This window comes from Cucumis melo, chromosome 4 (assembly GCF_025177605.1).
Source record: "Cucumis melo cultivar AY chromosome 4, USDA_Cmelo_AY_1.0, whole genome shotgun sequence".
NCBI lineage: Eukaryota > Viridiplantae > Streptophyta > Magnoliopsida > Cucurbitales > Cucurbitaceae > Cucumis > Cucumis melo.
The window spans coordinates 26,440,067-26,448,814 of record NC_066860.1 but is presented as its reverse complement, the minus strand read 5'-3'; the positions used below and the strand labels follow the sequence as shown (position 1 = coordinate 26,448,814).

Below are 8,748 nucleotides of genomic sequence, written 5' to 3'. Positions count from 1 at the left end.
TTTGCGTGAGTTGTGTTCTTATATTTGACACACTATTTCAATTAAAAAATATATAACAATTAAATCAAATTATTTGCATCGATAACAAAATTTTAATACTACAATATAAAATAATTTGCATCGATAACAAAATTTAAATATAATTATAGAAGTCCATCAATGATAAATCATACCACTAAATGAATTATAACAATAATAGATCATATTACTGGTAGAACTCTATCGACAATATGATAGATTTTGTTATAAGATTATTTTCAAATATAGCAACATGAACCAACATATTTTGTAGTTTATCGCTAATTCACGGTGATATTTATAAACATTTTCAGCAACTCTTCCATTTAAAACAATTTTTCCTTGTTATAGTTGCAATTTCTTTAAACCGTTGTTATATATTAGAAAAATTATTTCAAATGACTACACAGTTAAAAATATTTACAAAAATATAACAAAAATTCAAAATCTATTGATGATTGATATAAATAAACATCGATAAATATCGATTAGTATCCATTATTGATAAATTCTAAAATTTTATTATATTTTGTAAATATTTTAGTTAATTTTGCTATTAATTATTGTTAAGTTTCTTAATATTGATACTTAATCTAATTACCCTTTTAATTAATGTGTCTTATAATCATTGTTTCAATTACCCTTAATTAGTCTTATAATCATTGTTTCACAATTGACCACTAAATATTTCTAATAAATATGATGATGTTTCAATGTTACAACGTATTCAGTTTATCATCAAAAGCTATCTTAGCACGGTGTTAATTGACATGATCCACCGCTCTAGAAATAGACTATTCACCATCGTTGAACTCAAAAAAAAAAAAAAAAAAAAACTCCGTTTATTTTTATCAAATAAACACCAATCCAATATTACTTAGGTTAATTAAAAGTTAAAACCCAAACACAAGAAAAATAAAATGACATTTCTGAGAAGATATTAGGGCAAAAAGGTAAGTATCTAATTATTGTTGCTAATTAAAACCCTAATTGAAAGCTCAAGTGAACACTGCAAAAGTAATGCAGTTAGCTTGGCTAAGTAGGCAGAAAGTAGGGGAATAAATATGGGTAGAGAGAGTTGGCTTAGGCTGATTTTTGAACTCTTTTCTTTTTCTTTTTCTTTTTTCCATTTTTCTGTGCTTTTTTGTTTCATTTGCTTGTTCTATTTCTAAACAAATGAAACCAGCACCCAAGGATCTGCCTTCCTTCTATGGGGTTCAAGTTTTTAATTATAATGTACCCTGTCAGTTTACATCATTGGTAGTTCTAATTCTTTGAGGCAACTGCATGCTTACTATATCTTCGTTTGGGAGATCATATCCCGATGTCTTACTCGGATCGTTGCTCAGTCTTCGGCTTTCTTCTGTTGTTAGTGCTAAGAGATGACTTATCTCCTTAGTCTTTCTCAAAACTAGATAAGCAATTCCAGCTAAATATAGTGCCACGCCTGAAAATCCAAGTATCCCTATGAAGACGACTGCTGCGAGATGGAGATTGTTATGAAGGAGCACATGGATGAAACGGCTCATAAGGTAGTATATATTGATAGCCATGATGAGGAATCCAATAATCCATGTCAACACTGTAATCTGCATTTCAAAAATATTTAACAAAGAACGTCAGAAAACTATGATAATGCATTTCAAGCAGGATACTCCCACCTTCTTTGGTTAATAGGACTAGTGTGATAAAATATTATGATCTTTAATCTAAGCTTATTTAGCCATTCATTTTTGGTATAATAAATAGAGGTAAAATTACAAAAAGCTTCATATTCAACTCTACGATGAGTACCATTCAAGATAAGAACCACTTTAGCAAATAAATAACAGTGCTATTTTCTTCATGATGTTAGTGGGTGATTGGGAGTACAATGTCTAATGCCCCATCCAAATTTTTTGAGTCATGTTCGATAACTATTTGGTTTTTAGTTTTTTATTGTGGAAAACTAAGTTTATAAACGGTACTCTCCCATGTGGTTTTCTTTCTTTTGTTATCTAGATTTTATAAATGTTTTCTAACCACAAGCTGATTACGTAAAATAAAAAGAAAAATGTACATCTTTTTATGGCTAACAACTTGAATGTTTCCTAAGAAAAGATGGGATTCATGCTAGAGAAGTTGTGGGAAACAAGCACAACTGTCAAAAAACCAATATCAAAACCAAATAGCTATGGCCTTCGTTCTCAGAGAAAAAGTCAAGTATCATAGAGTTGTCAGAAATTACCGCAGTAGAGTTGACATGTGGTCCCATCTTGGCCTTACTGCTTGTAAACTTCAGAAGGGGGACTAGAGCAAAAGGGAGTTCAAATGACAAAATCATCTGCCAAAAAAGAACATTGCAAGGAGTCAAAAATTATTTGGCCTTCAATCTTAAGAGGGTTGGTCAGCACACTACAATTCAACTATGCTAGGAAACTTGGGCCCCCCAGTGAATAAAAATGGTGGATCAACATTCAATCTGAAGCATGTGAAATAAGAAATCAATCCTAGGGTTGTTGACTGGTTAAGGTTTACCGCTTCAACAAACAACGGTGGATGTTTCAAAGTGACTTCAACTATTTGCTAACTTCTACCTTAATTGAATTTGTTCGATAGCATGTTTAGAACAAAGACAAGAGGTATGGGCAATGCATAGCTGATTGGCAATTAGTCCTTAATTACACTTGCCGGAAGCATATGGAAACTATATCTCTTACCGACGCAATAATGATCAGCTTCCCAGCCCCAGAAGACCCACCAATGATTGCAACAATCAAACTAGGAACAATTGCTAAGCTCCGAGTTAAAAAGTTTCTGATCCATGGCGTCAGTTTCAAATCGAGAAACCCCTACAAACACGAATGTGTTAAAAAAGGAGCAAAGTTCAAAGAAACACAAGTATGAAGAGGTTACTTGAAATTAAGAATTATGAAGTACCCACAGGTAGCGGTTTTATGACCATGACCATTCAGAAAAGTATGAAACCTCTAACATGTTATTACCAATTTATTTCAGAAAATAATGTCTATGGATGAGAGCCAGAATTCAGAAAATTGAAAAGAAGCAGATCTTTAACATGGAAAAAGAACCAGAACAATACCTGCATAACATACTGTCCAGCGTAGGTTCCTGTTATGGTAGAACTCTGCCCCGATGCCAACAAAGCAATAGCAAAAAGTTTTGAACTCCATTTACCCAATACATTCTGAAAAAGGTATATAGAAGACTTCTGAATAAAACTGGAGCACCCTTAACTAGGAACAAAATCACACGAGGTAAACAAAAAGGATACAGGAAGGATTGCTAGATCACACATACTCTCAATAAAAATGAAGCTTTATTCAAGTCCAAGTCAATGCAGCTCATTTGGTCCTCTTTATTTAGATCTGGGGCATTGCAAACTGCACCACTAACTGAAATGACTGACACATTAATGAGGAAGGCCACCATAAGAGCAAAACCACTCTCTATCATATAAAATCTGCAAGCTTCCTGTAAAAAAAATGTCTAATGTTAGTACGATAGAATGTATAATTGCCATTTAAATGATGAAGCAGCAACCAAAGCCGATGCATGCTTGTGTGAACCTATGAGATACTAACATATTGGGTAAATTATTAAATAATTATAATTTCAACCTGGATATTTTTAGGCAATAAGGAGAACAAAGGTTAAGATTGATGAAGACAAAATATCACCTTGATGCCAGAAAGGGAACGGGGTATTTTCCTAGAGAGCACCAGTGCTGAATGAAGAAAGAGATTGTGTCTGCAGAAGGTAAATTGGACTTAGAATATTGACAAGTATAGGGAATGAAGGTCTATGAATGTTATTAAAGGATATCAATGACATACGGCATAACCATAGCACCAAGAAGTGAAATTGCAAGACCAGTAGCACCACTTCCTTTCAATTGAGGGACAAACAGCCCATAAAAAATTTCTCCAACATCCGGCTTTGCATAGCCCAGCTCCAGGAAGAAGCAAATCGCAATGGTCAACACAAGAAAGGCAATCAAGAATTCAAGCTTTCTAATCTGCATTGTGGATTGAAACTCAGTCATGGAGAGCATAGCTAAGGTTCAGCTCTAAAATTATGCTATCCCCTTGACTACACTAGCACAAACGGGAGAATTATTTGATGCAAGGCTTGAACTCTATTGCTGCAAGATAAGTAAAATCCGAAGAGAAAGTAAATCTCAAAATACCCCATATTGCTGCAGTGCAAGAAGTAATAGTGTACTAAGCCCTGTCAGAAGAACCCCACACCAAACAGGAATGCTGAAGAGCATATTCAATGCAAAAGCAGTTCCTATAACTGGAAACATAAAGGAGGAAATATAAGAATGACTTCAACAGTAAACAACAACTATATAGCAATGGAAATTGTGTAGCAAATACATAATACAATACACCATAGAAAATCTGAAAGCTTACAGAGAAAAATAATAATAATGATAATTTTCTTCTCCTCATGGGAGTGATGATCCTGTGTTTACATATTTTAACTCAAATGTTAAATAACATGTTTAGTCCCTTAAACTTTGAAATTTGTGTTTAGTTGGTTCATGAGTTTTCAAATATGTTTAATAGGTCCCTAAACTTTCAATTTTGAGTATAATAGGTTCTTGAACATTTAACTTTTTCTCTAGTCGGTCCCTAAACATCTTTCGGGACTGGATTTGTAATTTAACTTAACTCAAAATATGCTTTTGGTTTGGTTTATACATTTGACCATAGAAATGTCAAACACTACAGTCGGTCAATGGACATCTAATCAGCTTACAATACTAGCTTTAACAATGCATTCATATTGGGCCTATTAGCAACTACTGTAAATCTCCACACACAAACTTTTCGACAGGGTAACCTTTATTGTACAAATCTCAGAAATTTCATTTTAAACAAGCCATCCAACATGAGCACACAGAATATTGAAAAGACAAAACATGCAATAGTTGTGCTTATTCCTTTTATGACCAAGGGTATTTTTCACTCAACAATTAGGTTTCTAATGAATAGAATTACTTCACATTACCTTCAGGAATATCACATGCAACTATTGCAATTTCAGCAAGGACCCAGAGGATGAAATTTTGTGCCTTGGGGTACTCAGCTTTACAGTGCTCTGCTAAATGTTTTCCTACACTTACCATAAAAACAAGAAGACAAAGATGTCAAACAACACTTGAAACTATGAAAATATCACAACTATGATAAGCAAAAAAAAAAAAAAAAAAAAAGGTTATGCAGTAGGCATTTACCCGTGACAACCCCTAGATTGGCTGCTAAAGACTGAATGATGAGGGCAGCAAAGGAAGCCACTAATATGATCCAAAGCAACTGTACGGAGAGAAGCAGTATTAGTTGTCAGGTCCACCGGGAATATAACAAGCAAGTGAATTTTAGTGATATGATAGGACTTACTAGCTTGAACAAGAAAAGAAAAATATAAATAAAATTGGATCCTATTCAAAACGTTCAACACATTACATAATTGAAAACTTGTAGAAAATTTCTAGTTATGAAACTTGTCTTGAGTAGATTTATGGGATTAGGCTGGAGGCAGCACCATACATATGTTTATATAAAAGAAGAGGGCTATGGTGAATGGGTCATCTCAGCTCTTCATAGCAGCATACTTAGTTTATTACTTATTAAACTAATCCATCCACATAGAAGGGTGTGGGGATAAGAGACTGAAAGATGATAATAAACTTTAATCTTTGACCACAAAATCATGTGTTTGATGGTTGTTAAAAGTAAAGCAGCTATATCGAAAGGACCAGCCACGTACCCCATACTTGTACTGTGCACCAGATTGTAGATCAGTCTCAACTGAGAATAACCAAACAAAATCTTCAGAATCCCATTCATAATGGAATAAAAGAGACAAACCACAAATCAAAAAGTAGTGTGCAAAAGAGATAAACTAGAAATCTTACAATTCCCAGGATCAATATATGCAATAGAAACAAGAAATCCCGGGCCCATGTATGCAAAAAGGTTTTTCCAGCTTTCCTTCTGCACAAAACACGCAACAGTAGCTCTCAATCAAAAAAATTCCTTCAGCACTTTTGTCCATACCAAATACTCCATAGCTTACACAAGTCGCTTAAACTTTAATATAATCTCATTCAAAGTGCAATTTAATGACTAATTATCCTATCATTTGAAAATTCACAAGGATTAATCACCAGAACATTAAAAAAAAACTAGAAGGCTCACATCAGGAACAATAATCTGATCAGTTTCGGGGTTCTCGATCAATGGAGCATGCGAAAAACTGTCATCCCCAGCCCTCACAAGGAATTGTGGCTGCCCAGAACCAGACCCTCCAGCAGCCATTTTATTGTTCCTCTTATTTTTCCACTCTTTCTGAAATGAAACGAAATCCGAAAAGTTAGCTACAAAGAATACTCAGAGTAAACAAACAAACACAACCCATTTGCTATCTCCATCAGAAAACAACTAAAACGAGAAATTTGACGAAAATAAAGTAAGAGTAGACTCAGATAAGAAAAATTACAAAATATCCAGAGCTAAAAACTGATCCCCTGTTCAGAATAACTGAAAAAACTCAGAGAATTGGATAGACACAATCTTATCGAAGAATTGGAAAAGAACGCATTCGGGGTAAAAAGAGAAAGGGAAAAAGGGTAATAGATCTCAGTTCGCTAAATTTTCTACGATATTTTGCAAAAATCAAATCAGGGAATTCAGGCAAATGATCCGGAACGAAAATGAAATTGAAGAAAAGGGTTATTAAAAGAACAAACCTTAATCCAGAATATGATAAAAGCGTTGAAGAAGGTGGATTCGACAAGCCGGTGGTCAGAGCTCCCGCTTTGCTTACTCTTTCAGACTTCTCTCTCCCTTAAATAACCTCCCTCCCTTCATTTCTCTCTCCTACCTTTTTCCTGTTCAGCTCCCTTCTCATCACCATCTCTCCCATCAAAATTTACTCTACTTTTAGATAAATTATACATCAATTTTCCAAATTCTAAATTTATGTCTATTTAATACTTCAAATTTGTAAATTAGGTTAATCATTAGTCATCATGGTTAATATTAGTTATGGTAACAACTCATACGTCACTTCATACACAAAAAAAAAAAAAAAAAAAAAAAAAGGTAGCAATTTTGTGGGATTTGTTGAGGTAGCAAATGTAATTAGAATGGTTGGTCAGATCAATCAAATTGGACAAAATTCAGGTCACTAAATGTGTGATTTTTATTCAACTAATTTTTTTAAATATTATAAATCTCTTCTTTGAGATTTCGTGAAGCGTTATCGAAACCCAATTTTTTATTCTCATCCTTTCTAGAATTGATTAAATGTTATGAGACTAAAGATTCGTTACATGTTTGTTAATATTATTTGAAGCATTGACAGTGAATCTGATGGTCTCTCTACGACTTTTGTTTAACATTATGCAAATAAAAAAAAAAAAAACAAAGTGAATAGCTACAAGGTAGACTCACGTTTGAGTTAATTTGTCTTAGACTTTATCCTATTTTAATTATTATTTTAGGCAACTTTGATAACAATAAATAGGTCATTTATTAAGCAAACACAAGGCATATGTTACATAAGTGACTTCGGAAATTTTGTGCATTCCCTCGAGAAATGATTTGTTGTCTCTAGTTTTAAGTAAATTTGAGAATCTTCTTTAAGTAGTTTTATGACAGGGTGGCTTTTAACCTCTCTCTCTCTCTCTCTCTATATATATATATATATATATATTTTAGGAAAAACATCCATTTATATCCTAAATTTTAATCTGTATTGACTTAAAATTTAAACTAATTATTGTATCAATTTAAATTTTAAATTTTGAGTCGTATCAATTTAAACCACAGACTAATGGTGGTATCAATTTAGAAATGAATTTTTATGTATGTATGTCAATTTAAACCTAAACGTTTATAATGGTATCAATTTAAATCCTAACTTTTTATATTTTAAGACACTTATAAAAATTTAGAGTTTAAATTAATACGTTTATGAAAATTCATGTTTAAATTGATATACTTGAAAAAGTTAATGACTTAAATTGATACAATTAAATACTAGTTTAATGTTTAAATTGATACCACAAAAAATTCAAGAATGTAAATTGATAATTGGCCAACCACTTATCTAAATCTTATTTAAAATCAACACTTAAATGATTAAAAAAAAAAAAAAAAAGGATAGCTTCTAACAATGTAGCTGTAGTGACCATATTTATAGCATATGAAGAAATTAATAAGCATATGATTTAATTGTAGTTGATTATAATGTAAATTTGAAGGTCAAATGAAATGGTAATAATGTGATATGAAGAAATGAATGAAACAAAGACAAATAATTAGTTCAACATTAATTATTGGAGGAATTTATATGCAAAATGATTTATGGATACACACACATATTTAATTTCAAACCCTAAACCCATGTTTAGGGGTCCACAAGCGAGGTTTCTTTAAATGAGAGTTTTTAATTTATTAATAAAGATTAAAATCAATTTTACATTGATGATGCTATACAATATTTCAAATATAGATCTCCAAAAAATAAGATATCCATATCTCAATTGAATGAAATATGGATATTGATGGAAATTTCCCAACTAATCATAAAAATGAAAATATTCAGATATAAACAAGCATTTCATGTTTATGTTTCTAAAAAGTTATACGGTTTAATTTATTTTTTATGATTCTTTTTTTTACATATATATATATATATATATATATATATATA

At 32.1% G+C, this 8,748-nt stretch overlaps 1 protein-coding gene across 1 annotated transcript; it reads right to left on the bottom strand.

Moving 5' to 3' along the window:
• Positions 1 to 925: 925 nt before the first annotated feature.
• LOC103502822 (metal transporter Nramp6) lies at positions 926 to 6,972 on the bottom strand. Its single transcript, XM_051083777.1, has 14 exons — positions 6,779 to 6,972; positions 6,228 to 6,377; positions 5,945 to 6,023; positions 5,797 to 5,837; positions 5,264 to 5,342; positions 5,038 to 5,142; positions 4,208 to 4,317; positions 3,855 to 4,036; positions 3,699 to 3,768; positions 3,319 to 3,492; positions 3,101 to 3,205; positions 2,718 to 2,849; positions 2,246 to 2,341; positions 926 to 1,607 (listed from the first exon to the last, which is right to left on the bottom strand). The coding sequence occupies exons 2-14, from the start codon at positions 6,345 to 6,347 to the stop codon at positions 1,263 to 1,265; spliced, it is 1,638 nt and encodes a 545-aa protein (XP_050939734.1). The 5' UTR covers positions 6,348 to 6,377; positions 6,779 to 6,972; the 3' UTR covers positions 926 to 1,262.
• Positions 6,973 to 8,748: the final 1,776 nt, after the last annotated feature.

Coding starts and splice junctions, on each gene's coding strand:
- LOC103502822 (XM_051083777.1), bottom strand. CDS start 6,347: ATGGCTGCTGGAGGGTCTGGTTCTGGGCAGCCACAATTCCTTGTGAGG. Junction 5,143..5,263: donor CAATCTAGGGGTTGTCACGG/GTAAATGCCTAC, acceptor TGGTAAGTGTAG/GAAAACATTTAGCAGAGCAC. Junction 4,318..5,037: donor TGCATGTGATATTCCTGAAG/GTAATGTGAAGT, acceptor TTATGTTTCCAG/TTATAGGAACTGCTTTTGCA.